The sequence below is a fragment of the Oryx dammah genome, unplaced genomic scaffold (genome assembly GCF_014754425.2).
Source record: "Oryx dammah isolate SB20612 unplaced genomic scaffold, SCBI_Odam_1.1 HiC_scaffold_29, whole genome shotgun sequence".
NCBI lineage: Eukaryota > Metazoa > Chordata > Mammalia > Artiodactyla > Bovidae > Oryx > Oryx dammah.
The window spans coordinates 93,386,110-93,403,524 of record NW_024070213.1 but is presented as its reverse complement, the minus strand read 5'-3'; the positions used below and the strand labels follow the sequence as shown (position 1 = coordinate 93,403,524).

Sequence of the window (17,415 nt, the reverse complement as noted above, 5' to 3'; positions counted from 1 at the left end):
CATTATAATGTAGTTTTAAGACTAATCAGTGGGGGAAAATTATTATTACAGAAGCATGTAAATATTGTGCATCCAACAAAATAAAAATTATAGAAGCAGCAAAAACTAAGAGGTATGAGAAAAAAGAGAATATAAATGTTCATTATACAGCATTAATGTGGAAACATGTTGTTTACCTGTTAAATTTTCATTAATTTTTTTCTTAGCATTAAATATTTTGTGTATTTTATTTTTTTAAAAAACGTTTAATTGTAAATACAAAAGTCATTTAGTTCCACCCCTGCTGGTTTTCCTTGTTATAGTCAAGCAAAATGAAGTAACTCTTATTGGAAAAGACTGTTATATTCTCCTTCTCATAGTATACACACATAAAGAGATGTCCAGAATGATGTTCACGAACTGTCAATAAGATGGTAGGGTAGTGCAAATTTTGTTTTCTTCTTTGTATTTTTTTGTATGTTTGAGTTTTAAAATGAGCCCATATTTTTATAAAAGCCATAAAAGTGCCAGTGTTAATATAAGATACTGCTCAGTAGTATCGTTATTCTAATTTGCTTCTTCAGTTCAGTTCAGTTCAGTTGCTCAGTCGTGTCCGACTCTTTGCGACCCCATGAATTGCAGCACGCCAGGCCTCCCTGTCCATCACCATCTCCCGAGTTCACTCAGACTCACGTCCATCGAGTCCGTGATGCCATCCAGCCATCTCATCCTTGGTCGTCCCCTTCTCCTCCTGCCCTCAATCCCTCCCAGCATCAGAGTCTTTTCCAATGAGTCAACTCTTCACACGAGGTGGCCAAAGTACTGGAGCTTCAGCTTTAGCATCAAAAAAGCAGTCTTAACAGACACCAGAAAGAGTCCTTGACAATATTTTTGCAACTTGAGCCTAAAATGTTGGCAACTGCCTAGAGACCAAAGGTACATGCCGTGGAAGATATCAACTATTCTAACAGGATGCCTCTTGCCTTCTCATTGAATACATAAATCAAAACAGTGAGCTGTGAGTGTGAAGTGGGATTGACCTGAATTCCTGAAATGCTGGTGATAGAAAGTGTAGTTCAAGGTGCTATCATATGGAAATCTGAGCTTTCAGTCCTGTTCTAACCCATAACTGGCAGCATCATTTTGGATGTTGGGAGTGTGTCTCAACCTCTGCTCTTTGCTACAGTGACTGCCTTTCACCTGCCACGTTCTGTTGCCTCAGGGCCTTTGCATATGCCTTACCCATTGCATAGAGTACCCTCCTTTCCTTTCTCTTCACTGGGCTCCTCCTCATGCTCAGAACTTAGCTTTTAATCTCCTTCTTCTGGAAGGCCTTCTGTATAACTAGTGGCACCTTTCAGCACATCTGTAGTCACTCACCTGATGTTAGACTTCCTCAGCAGACTGGCCTTGGGGAGACAGGGCTCCAGTTTAGGAACTGCAATGTCAGGTTCTATCATTGCCCGTTGGCAGCACATGCTTGCTCTCCTCTTCTGAGCTCAGCCAGGTGGTCATTCTCCTTCTGTGATCTGTGCTGCTCCCTCATGGCCTTTTGTTTCTTGCTTCGGGCCTTTCTTAGCTCGTGCTTCTGTAGCAACTGTCACTTTTCTCGGAGGTGTTCAAGTTGGTCAGGAGAGACTAGCTGTTCTGTACAGCCCATTACCCTCTAGCAAATTACCCTCTAGCACTGGCCATTCCTACAGGACACAACACCACAGGCCAGTTCCAGAGGGAGGAGGGCCACAAAGGCATCCTTAGGTGCCCCCAGAAGCTTCAGCTTGGCCTCCCTAGTAAAGGAGATGAAAGTGAAAAATGCATGTTACAAAGTATCGTGTGTGTTAGTCGCTCAGTCGTGTCCAGCTCTTTGTAACCCCGTGGACCATAGCCTGCCAGTCTCCTCTGTCCATGGAGTTCTCCTGGCAATAATACTGGAGTGGGTTGCCATTCCCTTCTCCAGGGGATCTTCCCAACCCAGGGATTGAACCTGGGTCTGCTGCATTGCAGGCAGATTCTTTACCATCTGAGCAGTACCTGCAGTGTAATCCTAAATGTATGTTTTATGCATGGAAGACTGAAAATAAAGTAAAAGTAAAAATTAAAAAAAAAAGACTAAAAAGAAATAGATCAAAGTATTCTGAATGGGTGTTGCTCTGATGGGATTTCAAGTTATTTTTATTTTCTTGTTTTCACATTTTCTGTAATAAACCTATCCCTAGGTGCTAAGTGCTTCTTAAGCCCCTACCTATGGCTTTTTACTGAGCAGCCCCTGTGAAGACTAAACGTTGGCCCCTGACACTTGGGATGTGTGTCATCCCTCTGCACTTTTCATTTCTGCCTGCCCCTGCCCGTCTGATGTGTTTGGGCTTCCCTGCTGGCTCAGACAGTAAAGAATCTGCCTGCAATGCAGGAGACCTGGGTTCAGTCCCTGGGTTGGGAAGATCCCCTGGAGAAGGGAATGGTTACCCACTCCAGTGTTCTTGCCTGGAGAATCCCGTGGACAGAGGAGCCTGGCGGGCTATAGTCCATGGGGTCACGTAGAGTCAGACACAACTGAGCATCTAACACTTTTTTCACTGTCTAGTATGCCGGCTCTCTCTTTTCACCATGGTGTCTTTCTCCTCCCCAGATGACCGGATGACTGGAATCCCCCCGCACCTCCTGCACAGCTCCCCATCCGACCAGCAGATCAACCAGCTGGCCCTGAGGCTGGGCCCCGAGTGGGAGCCTGTGGTGCTGTCTCTGGGGCTATCCCAGACAGACATCTACCGCTGTAAGGCCAACCATCCCCACAACGTGCAGTCCCAGGTGGTGGAGGCCTTCGTGCGCTGGAGGCAGCGCTTTGGGAAGGAGGCCACCTTCCAGAGCCTGCACAGGGGCCTCCAGGCAGTGGACGTGGACCCCTCGGTGCTCCAGCACATGTTGGAATGACTGGGCCCTCGTCCATGCTTGGGGCTAGTCACATGGCTGAATCGTGACTCTCACCAGGGCAGGTAGATTTGGGGGTGGGGTTGTTTGTTTGTCTTGGTGATTTTTAGATGAGAGGACATAGTGGAATTTGCACTTGACAAGCGGGATTACTCAGGAGGTTTGCCAGAATGAATTGACAGTTGACTTTCTGGTGAGTCCTACTGGTTAAAAAAAAAAAATACAGGTGTTCTGTGTATAAATCACCCACTTTTATGTTGCCTGGGAACTCTACAGTGGACTTAACTATTAATGATGACAATAATAAAAACAAATTGCTGTATATAATGTAGCCCTTTTATGAGAAAGTATTGGTTGTTTTTTTTTCCCCCTTTCATTTTTGTATTGCCTAGATTTAGGGTATAAAATTACGGTAGTTGTGTCTTTGGAACGGAATTGATAGTAACAGTGGAATAGTTACTTGCTCTAGTCAGGATGAATAGCTCAGGCAGGGTGTCTGCATTGAAGTTAAGACACTAAAGCTCCCTGCAAAGACCAGTTTAAGTACCAGCATGCATAGCTGAGCCCTTTATCTTTAAAAGATTTGCTTAAGAAAATCCCTTGCCCTTTATTTAAAGAGCTGGAGGTTGGGGGACAGTGCGGTCTTTCTCCTGAAGCCGTGATGATTGACGCATTGCGCTCCTAAGGTCTATGAATTAGTCTTCTGACTTTTTAAAATAACACATGCTATTTGTCAAATGCTCTACTGTTTTCAAGGCTTTTAATACATAGGATCTCATTTGGATCTCACAAAAAGCCTGTGAAGTAGTTGAGCAAGAGGTGAGCTCCATCCCATAGCATTTGGTAGCAAGATGGAGTGATTTACTAGCACCGTCTCCCCGGACAAATTACTTCACTTCTTTAAGCCTCAGTTTCCTCATTTGTAGGGTGAGGCAATGACTGTCCTCACCTCCAAGATATTTGTGACAAGTGAAAGAATAACGTCTGCCATGGGCTCATCCAGTGCCTGGCCCGTCGTCAGCTCTTGGGAAATGGTAGCTGTTAATTCTCTGCTGTGGCTAAACATGGATACAGTTCCCAAGTCAAGGGGAACAGTGGCTAAAGCTGAGGGTTCTGTAGGAGGAAGTGCTGTTACCATGTTTCTGGTTAAGCTTTAAAAGGTGATCTGCTTTTATTAATGCTGTTATGGGTCCAATAAAGAGAGTGCAGACTTCCCTGGTGGTCCAGTGGCTAAGACTTATGCTCTCAGTGCAGGCGGCCCAGGTTCGATCCCTGGTCAGGAAACTAGATCCCACATCCTGCAACTAGAAGTTTACATGCTGCAGGTAAAGATCAAGGGATCCTCACGGCACAACTAAGACCCAGGATAGCCAGATAAATAAATAAGAATAATTTTTTTTAAACAGTAACAGGTGAACATTCCCATTTGTGATCCATCCTTTGGAATAATTGGAGAATCTATTTCCCAATACCAACCTAACTCAGAATTCTTCAAAGGGAAAAAATATTCTGAGGGGAAGCATATGGAGTAGTGAGGTTTGACAGAAGGTAGGTCTTCAAGACGATGACAGTGGTGTGTTAATTACATTCTGTCAGGTGTCTGGTAACCATATTCTCTTTCCTAAAAAGGATCAGTTATTTCACAGTCCAGCAGTTTGGCAGTTTGGCTCACTGGCTTTGTCACCTCTAATTTTCCATCCTGTAGTCTAGTCATTAATTCCTGATCTTGTAAAATCCTTACACTTTTGGCCTCATCACTGCACTGAGTGACTGATTGTACTTCCACAGTATCTTCAATAACTGCTTGTCACTTTGAACCCTGGACTTGGGTTGCTGTTCGTCCCCCTGGATTTGCTAACAGAGTTATTTCAGCTTTTGTTCTCACCACATTTATGGATGAGTGAGTATAGCTGGGTTGGACTGCACTCAGTTAGATGACATTTTATTAGTGGATCTGATGCCTAGGGGCTCCCTAGGTGGTGCTAGTGGCAAAGAACTCGCTTGCCAGTGCAGGAAACAGGAGAGACGTGGGTTTGATCTCTGGGTGGGGAAGATCCCCTGGAGAGGAGCATGGTAACGCACTCCAGTATTCTCGCCTGGGAAATCCCATGGGCAGAGGAGCCCGGCGGAACACAGTCCATAATGTCGCAAAGAGCCGGACACGACTGAAGTGGCTGAACACGCACTGATGCCTAGCTGGGGCCTCCCCGCCATTTATCGGGCGTCTGTCACCCACAGACACCTGTGCGCTCTGTCACCAGTGAATGGCAGTTCGTTATGAAGTGGTCCATGATGGGCTGCCAGGTTAGTAGGGAGCTCTGATTTGTCGCTCTTAAGGAGCAGCAACTGCGACCCTTTAGGCCTGCTCATGTTCTTGCAAAAGACTTGCAGAATGGAAGAAACGAGTGTCAGCTTACTGCCTGGTTTTTCTCTCCTGCTGAGAAGAGTGGTCTACATCACGTCTGCCTACCACCCAAGAGGATCTGATAGGGGATGCACCTGCAAGGCACATCCGTGTGTTTTTGTACAGAAGAGTCTGTGATCCCAGCGAATGCCCACCCCCCAATCAAATTTCGAGTGAGTACAATGATGTGGCAGAGGATCTGTAGCTGCTGCCAAAAAATAAAGATTAAAAGTCTTCCTCCACTTCGGTTGGGGTGTACGTGCATGTGAGCACATACACACATGGAGGAGCAAGCCCCTAACTTTGTAGAAGCTTTACCTTCTATGAGATTTTCTCAGTATATAAATAGAACGTCTTTTTCTTTTTTTGTAGCAGTGAAAAATTTCCAGTGAGCAAAAAGAAAGCAATAAACGTCTATTCCCATCTTCCAAAGATAAGCCCTGTTACAGCCCAGTTTTGGTCTCTGTCCTTTTGCCACGCCTGCATATTCTTTCTGTAATAAAAACAGGATTGTATCATACATGCTGTTTCATAACCGGCTTCTTTTATTTGATGTATCACCATCTTTCCATGTCATTAAAGATTTTTATTTACCATTGATTTTCAACATCCTTTGTGTTTGATGCACACTTTCAAACCCTGTGATTTTTAGCCGCATACTTGAAAAAGATGAAAAGACCCCAGAGACCAAGTATACAGATGTCTTTTTGTTGTCAAAACATCCACCATAATCCCACTTTTGGCTTGTTCCCCCTTTAGAACCCGTTTGTTACTTGAGTAGAGCTATTGACGGCCCCCACTGTGCACTCTGATGTCCTCAAAAAGCAAAAGTTGAGCACATTCCTGTAAATGTCCTGGGCTTTATTCTGAGTTTTTAATCTCTTTCTTACAGCATGATACGCTCTCTAGTACAGCATGTGATCCACTCAGCTCTGTGTTCTCTTCCTCCAAGAATATGTGGACACAGAAATATTGTACCTATTGGTTCAAATTTGGTGCAACACCAGGTTTGATCTGTGTGCAGCTGCTGGTCTGCCCCATCGTTTTCAGAGGTGGCCTGCTTTCCAGTAGGGGCCTATGCCGTGACTCGCTGACCACTTTCCCATCACATGAGGTGGATCCGTTAAGTGGTGTTTTCCGTTTTCACTATAAACAGTAACGCGAGGGGAATCCTTGTTAAATGTTTACATTCACCAGAGGTTGCAGAGACAACGGAGGCAATAAAATGAGCCTGTCTTCATCCTTTTCTCTGGGACAGGGGTCCCCAGCCCCGGGGCCACAGACTGATAGCCATCGGTGGCCTTTTAGAAACCAGGCTGTACGGTAGGAGGCAAGCGGTGAGCAAGTGAAAGAAGCTTCATCTGTGTTTCCAGCCACTCCCCATTGCGCGCATCACTGCCTGAGCCCCACCTCCTGGCAGATCAGCAGCAGTAATAGATTCTCACAGGAGCACAGACGCTACTGTGAACTGCACGTGCAAGGGGTCTAGGTTGCGCTCTCCTTAGGGGAACCTAATGGCTGATGATCTGATTCTGCATTATGGTAAGTTGTATTAATTATTTCACTATATGTCACAATGTAATAATAATAGAAATAAAGTACACAATAAATGTGCTTAAATCATCCTGGAACCATCCCCGCCCCCAACCCCACTCCGGTCCACAGAAAAAATTTTCTTCCCCAAAACCAGTCCCTGGTGCCGAACTAGTTGGCGACCACTACTCCGGGGAATTCCTCAGAAGTGGTCGTTCTGGAAAGAGACTCCTCTCATTCAGTTATTCAGCGGACACTTATTGAGAAGCTCCCGTAAGCCAGTTACCCTAAGTGGGGAGGCAGAAAGGTGATCGAGAAACACAGCCCCAGTCCGCCAGCTACTCAGTGTTCAGCCAGCGAGACCCAAATGGATCTCCTGTCACAGCACAAGGCAGTGAGGTCCGGGCCCGAGTAGTGGGTCTGTGGGAACACAGAGGAAAAAAGGATTCACCTTGCCTTGTTTCAGAGGTGAGAGGCATGGAGAATACTCACATTACTCACATAAGGCTCGTCTGTTTGGCAAGTAACTCTGCCTTTCTGTGCCAGTTTCCTGGTATGTAATGTATACAGTAACAGTCCTGTGCTTTACAAAGAGGCTCCCACAAGATAAAAGCTTAGAACAGTGCCTGGCACCGAAAAATGCTTTTGCTGAATCATTGAGTTGAATTATTTTTGGTCATCAGGGTTTTTCTAATATTCTCACCCCTCCTGGGGCCCTGAGAAGTGTGGTCAGAATTTCCCTTTCCTGCTGTGATTTGCATGTGAAAACAGGAAGTACATGGTGCTTCAGCACTTTTACCAAGGCCTGTGAGCTGGTAGGCACACTTCAGAGTGTATTCTGAATTGGGATGAAATTCCGGTCCAACACTCAGCTCTCCTTAAATGAATCCCTGCAGTCAGCAAGCTGGCAATTTATGTGCACTGCCCAAGAAACAGAGATAAATAAAACATAGTGCCTGCCCCAGAGGACCTCAGCCTGTTGAGGAGACCAACATAACAGCTAGCAGTTATGATACTATTTGGCCAGCACAAAGGAGGAAGCAATTAAGTTGGCCACCAAGGAGGTGACACCTCAATTGAGCTTTTTGTAGGTTCTTCCCAAGTTACTAAGTTGGTCCCTTTAAGGGAAGTTAATGCATGTGAATATCAGAATTCCACTTAATTTATTTTACATCCAGTTTAAAAAGTAACACTTCTTGCTATGGGTCTGCAAAATGCTTCCAAGATACTGTCTCAGGCAAGTTAGAAACTAAGAGAGTCTTAGTTTCTTAGTTAGAAAATAAGAGGATCTTATGGATAGACTAAGTGGCCAGTACTATCCCATTTTGTCCCTGAAGACAACAGCGATGTTGAGAAGCATGTGGTTTATTTAACCACAACGGAATCAGATCAGGTTTCAGGTTTTAGGTATCAGGCATATTTGGGGGTTCTTTGTGCCATCTCTAGCCCTTAGTTCCTCCTCTGAACACCCCACAGGTTCAAATTAGATGTTGCTGGCACACAAGGGATGTTTTTAATAACTGCTTGTTTACTTCTTAGAAGTGTAAACAGCCTAGAACAGGGATGTCTATCTTGTTGGCATTTGCTATTTTATGGGAAAACTAGTCTCACAAAGATACAGTTCAGTGAGCCAATTAAGCCTTGCCTATTAAAATTATGCAAAATATATGGCAGTAACTATAAAAGCTGTTATTCAAAGCATAGACCGTAAAATCCAGGTTTCAGTGCTTTCAAAGAAAAAAAAAAATGGACCAAACATCTTGGTAGCACTCATGTGTTTCCATTTCATTTTCACATTGTCTCTAGCCAGTGCTGTTTTGGGTGTCAAATTACAGTCCTGGTGGAGAATATTTGTGGAAAATATCCATTCTGCCCAGATGTTTGTGTCCCCTCCTCCTCCAGAGTTCATATGCTGAAATATTAACCCCCAGAGGTGAGGGAATTCAGAGACGGGGCCTTTGGGAGGTAACGAGGTCGTAGGGTAGCATCCTCAAGGAGTGACCCCACCGACCTCCCTGGCCCCTCCCGGCATGCAAGGACACAGCAGGAAGGCCCCAGCCACACACCAGGCAAGGGCCATGCCGCTGCCTTGATCCTGCACTTCCCAGCCTCAAGAACCTCACCTGGAGCAGTAAGTTCTTGTTTATAAGCTATCCAGTCTGTAGTATTTTGTTATATCAACCCTCACAGACAATATCAAGTGGGTTGGATTTAATCATATAACCTCCCTCTTGATTTAGTCACACTTTGCTGAAACTCCTTGGCATGACTTGTTGGCTCATGGTTGATCCCAGGAGAAGACTGAGAGCCTACAAATGAAGTAAGTAAGCCTGTTCGTAAACTGGTGGTAAACTTGGTACTCCTGGGCATGTCAGAGCCAGTGACGAGGGAGAGCTGTCTAGATCATCTTTTTTCAAAGCACCAGACTATCTGTAATAGGTAATGGTTCTTATCCGTTCAGGTGCCATGAATCCTTAAAGAATGTGAGAAGACTGTGGAATCATTCTTTAGAAAAGTGCATATGCATGCATGCATGTACACACACGCACGCGTGCGCACACACACACACACACATACACACACAACATTTGGTGTATAATTTTTAGAGGATTCCCAGTATACCTTAATCTAATTTGCTCATCCCAAGAACCCTGAGTCTGTAGGTTATAAATGGACCCCTGGCACCAGACTTCAGTAGCGTCTGGGTCCAACTGATCATTTTTTTGGCTTTGGAGGGTATTTGGAGGGCTTGTGTCCAACAGAATGGAGCTAAGTGTTTCTCTGGGGTTGCTCTAGAATGTAAATTCTGGTGCATGTGTGCTCAGGTGCTTCAGTTGTGTCCAACTCTTTGCAACCCCATGGACTGTAGCCCGCCAGGCTCCTCCGTCCCTGGGGTTCTCCAGGCAGGAATGCTGGAGTGGGTTGCCATGCCCTCCTCCAGGGGATCTTCTTGACCCAGGGATCAAACCTGCATCTCCTGCATTGTGGGCAGATTCTTTACCCACTGAGCCACCAGGGAAGCCCTGTAAACTCTAGTAGGAAGGACTAACAAAGGTATTGGAATAAACTTGAAGCCATTTGTCTAAACCCTACTCTTTATACAGCTGACCACAGATCTGCCCGATGGGAGGGCAGGCTGGTGGACCTCTTGTATCTGTACCTTGGAAAGGTAAGAGCATGCAGACATGAAAGGTATGACTGTCTCTAGCTTCTAGGAGCACCCTGCCACCATCTCATTTCTTTAGAAACAGGGATCCTAGACAGGGAAAGGCTGAGAATTTTGTGCCCAGCAGAGAGGAGATAGTTAATTTCAGGAAGAAATTATATAGAGCCACATCTACTTTATATACTAGGAAATTATTTCCAACAGTATCTTTTTGTCCAGCCATCTGCTTGAAACAAGTTTCTGTCAGCCTCTGGAAGTAGTAATTATTCTCTCCTCTGAAACTGAGCCCCATGCTGGCTTTCTGCTAAGGGAGTAGACCATTTGGTCGTCTGTGGTCTATTGTCAAGAATTATTTTGACACTTACTATTGTCAGCTGCTGATTTTCCAATGGATACCATCTTTGAGGCTAAAAATAAATCCTCCCACCCCAAGTCCCCTCTTTATGAAGTGTGAAAGACAATATGCACCAGTCAATTATGGATATAATTTTGGAATAGGGAGAACACTTATTAATGAGGAATGTCTCAGAGAAGAGAGGCGTGAGTTTTCATAGAGGCCAAGAGGACTTGCCTTGGACTTGTGGGACTCCTGAGACAGGGTGCAGGTGGGTCTTATATCAGAATATGGGAAGGCTGGGTTGTCCTTTGTGGTGGTTGACTGTTTCTTGGAACACAAAGAGGGGTATTTCTTAACCATCCCTAGTTTCAGAGAGCACAGGGCTAAGGAAAACTCCCATCATTGTCAAAAGTCATATCTTCTTTGACTTTTAGGAACCTAAAGCAAATTTGAAAGAAACAAAAATGTTTTTGTAAGGTTTAGGTAGGAGATAAAATCAGAATTCTGGCATCTCGATTGCCTGTTCTAGAAAAGACACTTAAGCTACTCCTCCTTTAACTCGAGTAAAGAATACCAAATACCAACCTTAACAGAAGAAAAGGAATTGAAGCTACCATGGCTTTCTTAGGGACCTGAAGAACCCATGGAATAATTTTCAACTTGGGCCAATGATGGGAACTCGTTCAGAAGTTCATTCAACATGTGTATTTTTGAGCACCTGTTATGTGCTAGGCATGGCTATAGATACAGGGGCACAATAGTCAATGGAGCATTCCAAAATTCCTCCCCTGGTAGAGATCCCTGCTATGGAAAAACCAAGCAGCAGAGGGACTGGGAGAGCCGGGGGATGGAGCATAGGGCGACCTGAGTGAAAACCTGGAGGAGACGAGGACGAGAGCCACGCTGAGGCCCAAGGGAACATTTTGGATGCAGCGAAGAGTAAAATGTGAAGGCTTTAGAAGGACGCTGGCCAAACACTTTTTAAAAATAACAAATGGGTCAGTGTGGCCTAGCGTGCAGTGGGCAGAGGGCGCAGAGCAGGGGCTGAGGTCAAAGAGCAACGGGAGGCAGAGAGGGCAGGGTCTGACAGGCCACTGTGATGCCTCGGGGTAGGATAGGCAGCTGCTGGCTGGTTTACACAGCAGCATCAGTTGCTCTAGCTGACGTCTTGAGAGGGCTGGAGCAGGGAAATGGTGAGGAGGCTCTTACACTAGTCATGAGAAGTTGGGGTCTCGGATCAAGACAGTCATGGCGAAGTGCACTGGGCGTGTGGTACCCTGCTCAGATCCCCTTCAGAAATGAAGTATTTATTCCTCCAGCAGCTGGGAGGTCTCCAGGAATCCTGTCATTCCTCTTAAGAGTTGCCTCCTCTGAGGAGAGTTTCTTTATCCAGTGGCCTCCTGCCTTCCTAGGCAGCCTGTGTCCAGAGACGTGTGGGTAGAGGGTCTGAAGACCTGGCTCCTCACCTCAGTTCAGCACGGCTCCCGAGGGCTGTCCTAGCTCAGAGCTCCGCGTGGTCAGCTCAGGCCTTCCCTGTGAGAGTTCCCCAGCCCCACCCCTCCCTCTTCCCAAGCTGTTTCCTTCCTTTTCATAGATATTCCCAGGAGCACTCCCCTGATCACCTTGCTTCCACTTGGCTCCATCCCAGGGTTAGCTTCCAAGAGAATACCTCCTGTGATGTGGAGGTGGTGAGTGGGGTCAGGCTCTGAATATATTTTGAAAATAAAACCAAACGGACATTCTGATGGATTGGAAAAGACTTTTTTTTTTTTTTTTTTTTTGAGGAGGGGCAAGGGAGAATTTAGGGAATAGATTAGAAATAAAAATAAACTCTTAATATTCATGCAGGTAAAAAGACTTCCATTTCCAGGAGCATATTCTTAACTTTGAATAAGCCCAACATTATACAGTTTTAGATAGAATCTGTTGTAGCATACATTTCATTTAATTTGAGGACTATCAGAGTAATTAAACATAGAACACATATGTTCAGTCATTACCCACTGATTGCTAATTCACAGAAAGACAAGCTGTGGAAGAGGTTTTATAAGGGAACAAAGCCAGCCATTGGCACATCCTCCAGGATACACATCAAGAAGTATTTTTTCTACAAGACCCATTGTATCCCTAGTACATTTAGGGGCTCTCATGAGCTTTGCCTACAAACACCCCAGACAATAATCCCGAGGCAACATAGAAGGGATCACACTGACGTGACACCACCTTTGATAGATACAGTTCTGAGAAAGTTCACTGTGGGGGATAGTTGTTGGGACATGAATCTTGAACTGGTGCTTTGTCTGAAGTGTGGAGTCAGTGGGGAGGCTGAGAAAGGCATTTCTAGAGGACGGAGGAATGTGAGAGAAGGCCCAGAAGTGAGGATGAGTAAGGTGGGAACAGCAATGATGCGTCTGCCTCCCAGGAAAGTAACATAGATCAGGTAAAGTGGGACAAGTCTATTGACTTTTAAACCTGGCCAGGAGTTTGGATTTCACGTTTTAAATAACCGAGGGAACAGAAGAAATATTCTCAAAACCTGTAAGTTGCCAGTGTGCTTTGTGAATCTCCAAAATGGAAATAGGCAGTATTTCCCAAACTTATTTGAACAAGCTTTTTTTCCATGACCACCCGTGAGCAACTTTGGAAAGATTTGTTCTATAGACACATTGAGACAGAGGACATTCCACCTAGGAGTGCACTGGGAAAACTAAGGGCTCAAAGGTACCAAAAATAACCAAGATTTTTAAAGGGCATGAATGGTATCTTGGGTGGTGTACAAATAGCATCAAGTTATTCTCACCCTCACAATTCATCTTCAGTTGGAAAGAGACTCGTGGCTTTCTTCTCTTCTTCTTTAATGACTGATGAGTCTGTCCCATGTTTCATAGTACGATTCCTGTGTTCTTGCAGGATACTCTCTTGGTTTGGTGTGCGAGAAGACCTTCTTGCATTTAGTTCAAGCAATGGGTTGTGCTGCCTGTTCACCAGCAGGCAGCAGGCACTCTCTCTGGTTGTTGTCAGGTGCCAGGCTGTACCTGTAAGACAAGCAGAAAGAAACTGGTCTTGCTCATAACAGCAGCCCCAAACCAGGAAGCCTCTGTCTGCAGCCCCAGGCCTTTTCTGTCTGTCCGCATTCTCACCAGAGCTTCCTCTGTCTTTGCTGTCTTTTCATTTGGGTTCTCATTTGCTTACTCTGGGCTTCCCTTGTGGCTCAGCTGGTGAAGGATTCGCCTGCAATGCGGGAGACCTGAGTTCGATCCCTGGTTTGGGAAGATCCCCTGGAGAAGGAAAATTCTACCCACTCCAGTATTCCGGCCTAGAGAATTCCATGGACTATACAGTCCACCGGGTTGCAAAGAGTTGGACACGACTGAGGGACTTTCACTTCACTCTCTTGCTTACTCTGGTCCCTCTTCCCTCCCCACCATCCCCCAACCAAACCACTTGGTAACTGAATTGAACTTTATCTTCCCTTCATTCTATTTTTAAAATATCTGAAAATAGCTTGTTTTTCCAGGGAGGCCTCCAGCAAGACTTTAGCAGTAGTTCCCATCCAGGAGTGGTATGAGATCTCCCCAGCCTTCTACCATGTGGCGTTTGGGAATGTTTGGAGGCATTTTGTGGGGAGTTGTTATCACTGTGCGTTGTTGGGGGCACTATCATCTTGGAGTGGGCAGTGGCTGAGGCTATTGATCTGTAGGCAGTGTGGGAACTAGCCCTCCACAGTGAGGAGCAGCCCCGCCCAAATGCAGTAATGACCCCAGTGAACATCACTGTGGGCTTCCCAGACTCCAGCCCATTTGAGTACCACTTGGATCATGTTTAGCTTGCAATGCACCACCTGGACCAATATTTTTTTTTTTTAGGTAATGCATTTAATTATTTTTTCTTTAAGCAATAGTACTTTTGAAATAATGGATCAGTGCTATTTATAAAATGTTATTTAAAGTACATGTAAAAATAAATACCCAACACCTCACACAAAATATTCTTCATTGGTGACGCATATGAAGTTTGGGAACATGGGGCCCTGCTTATGGCCACATGCCCCTTCTGGGTTTTGGTGAGGGCATAAGCCTCACACACACTTCTCTTCTGAGCTATGAAGGTCTAAGCAAGTGGACTCGATGGACTTCTTAGTGTGGGCCTTATGAGGTCAAAGGTCACATATCTGATGTCCCATAAAGGTCTTTTTTTTTTTTTTTTTTTTTTTAAGCTGCGTGGCATGTGAGATCTTAGTTCCCTGACCAGGGATAGAACCTGCACCCTCTGCATTGGAAATGTGGAGTCTTAACTGCTGGACCACCAGGGAAGTCCCAAAGGGCATTTCTTTAATATAAAGAGGAAGTCTACTCCACTGGCATTCTTGACCCAGGTCAGCTATCTTTGCTGGTGGCAAAGTCAGAGGATAAAAATGAAGCTTCTTTGGCATTTGCCTCCTTGTAGACGCCATAAAGAGAGGCCTGCGTATTGTGCACGCCACCTTTCCTAACGCAGTGTGACACACACTTATTAATGCAGGTGTCCGTGAACAAATGAGGACTTGGACAGGTGCTTGTCCCTCCCCTGGACAAACAATGGAGGACTGTAAACGTTCCCATCACCAAGTCCAAAAAGTGTTGTGTTATCGTTTCTTGGGCAAGCTCTGTAACTTCTCTGTGCTTCCGTTTCATTACCTCTGAAATAGGGTTGTAATGATACCAACCTCGCAGCACTGTTGTGAGGCGTCAATAAGGTCATGTTTGTGAAATGCTTCAGACAGTGCCAGGCATAGAATAGACGTTATAGAAATATTGGTGATGAGTGGATGATATCTGTCTTAGGCTCAGGTTGTCTCTGTTTGTTGCAAGAGTGAATCAACAGGTGCTGGACGGCAGTGTTGCTCTCCTCCGTGTCCCGATGTGCAGCAGCAGATGTTGGAATAGAACATCCCCAGCTCCAGCCAGGTGGGGGGCAGGGGGAGCCTGGGCTGGGGCGGTGGGTCCTGCTCCAGTTCCCAGCACAGGAAGAGGTCTTCCAGAAACGGGTAACCTAGGATGATGAACCCACCCCCTCCTCAGTCCCAGGCCACACAGAGAGCTCGGCCTGGTTTTTGTTTAAGGCAGTGCTAGAACATGTCCAGTGTACTCAATTCCTGGTCGTCTCGCCTGACTCGTTTTGCAGGAACACCGCATCCACAGACGATGAGCGTGGGGAGGCGGGAGGGAGGTCAGGAGAGGAAGCAGTGCTGGTGGAGCGCCTGCCAGGAGCCAGGCTCGGAGAAGGTGGCTTCAGTGTATCGTGTCCCTCCATCCACTGACATCCTTAGGGGCCAGGATTTCAGCCTGATTTTACAAGTCAGGAAACGGATACTCAAGTAAGGCAGCTAATCCAACCAAGGTCATACAGAACCAATGTCACAGTTTGAACTCAGGACCGTCCAAGTGGTTTCATAACCCCCTGAGGTGCTGCCGAGAACCCCAGCATGGCCCTGTCAGCTTCATGCTGAAATGTTTCCCATCTACCCCCTGGGGTTGTGGTGTCAGCAGCTCTCTCCCCTCCTTATTACAGAGAACAAGCGGGTGACATCCATAAACCAGAAGATCTTTGGGAACTCCTGCCTCCTGCCAGCCCTAGAGTCACATGAACTAGCACAGCAGGGTGAGGTTGCGTTACTGCCCCGTGGAATTGCGTCAAAACCAAGATAATCCGGTTGAGACAGTCTGCAGGCAGGGGCAGGAGCTTGGGAACGAGGTATTTGTCTCATCAGCTGAAGGAAAAGAGCTCTATTCGTGGTCTTCTCCTGAGAGCCCTTTGCATGAGGAAGTGTAGGAAAAGCCAGAGAAGAGGCTGGTCCCCTTTCTCCAAGCAGAGAGATCCCACATCCCATCCCTGGGAAGACGATTGCAGATAAACAGTTGAAATTTCTGTCTCCCACAATTATGGGGCAGCACTAAGACATTGTCTTAGTATCTGAGTGTTCTGGGGAGTAGTCTGCCTCTTTGTAGCCAAAGGAAATCTGAGCTGCTTCCTGACGTCACTAAAAGTACTTGTGCCTCTCTCTCCCCACCCCAAAACCTTCCTTCTGTCCCCACGGAGAGCGGACTTCAGTTCTGTGTGCTGAGTGAAATGTCATCAGTCCCCTCTGCCCTCTGAGGAATAGTCCTCCTGCCCTTTAGAGATGACCCTAACTGTATCCTGCCTTCTGAGGAGCTCATCTTATTAAATCATCCACAGGATTAGGAAATGACCTGTCTTCTGAGTTTATTAATTCCAGTGAAGATGATGCGAGGTCCCTTTGGTCAACCTGAAGTTTGGGCTTCCATGTTAAAACCTGAGGCATTCCCTTTCCAGTCCCCTGTCTGTGAACTAAACACGTCTCCAGCCATGGTGGCTGTGCCCTTGTAGCACAGGGCTTGCCTTGGCAGGAATGGCCCCAGTATTCAGGATTCATGGTGGGTGCTTCAGGCACAAACCCGTGTGTGTGTGTGTCTGTGTGTCTGTGTGTCTGTGTGTGTGTGGGTGTGTGTCTGTATGTGTGTGTGTATGTGTCTGTGTGTCTCTGTGTGTGTGGGTGTCTCTGTGTGTCGGTGTGTGTCTGTGTGTGTGTGTCTGTGTGTGTGTCTGGGTATGTGTGTCTGTGTATGTCTATGTTTGTGTGTGTCTCTGTGTATGTGTGTCTCTGTGTGTGTGTGTCTCTCTGTGTGTGTCTGTGTGTCTGTGTCTGTGTGTGTGTGTATCTGTGTGTGTCTTTCTGTGTGTGTGTGTTTCTGTCTCTGTGTGTGTGTTTCTGTGTGTGTGTCTGTGTGTGTGTGTGTGTGTCTGTGTGTGTGTATTTATGTCTCTATGTGTGTGTCTGTGTATGTCTGTGTGTATGTGTCTGTGTCTGTGTGTGTCTATGTGTGTGTATGTGTCTCTGTGTGTGTGTGTATCTGTGTGTGTCTTTCTGGGTGTGTGTGTGTCTGTGTGTGTGTCTGTGTGTGTGTTTCTGTCTCTGTGTGTGTGTCTGTGTGTGTGTTTCTGTCTCTGTGTGTGTGTCTGTGTGTGTGTGTGTGTCTGTGTGTGTGTGTGTATCTGTGTCTGTGTGTCTGT

General features: G+C 46.0%; 1 protein-coding gene across 1 annotated transcript in view; it reads left to right on the top strand.

Annotated features, from left to right (window-relative positions):
* CRADD (CASP2 and RIPK1 domain containing adaptor with death domain) overlaps nt 1–5,904 on the top strand; it is a 198,470-nt gene extending 192,566 nt beyond the window's left edge. The window contains exon 3 of the mRNA XM_040234406.1: nt 2,606–5,904. Within this exon, the coding sequence (XP_040090340.1) occupies nt 2,606–2,907 (302 nt within the window). The 3' untranslated portion in view covers nt 2,908–5,904. The remainder of the gene's footprint in view (nt 1–2,605) is intronic.
* The last annotated feature ends 11,511 nt before the right edge of the window (nt 5,905–17,415 follow it).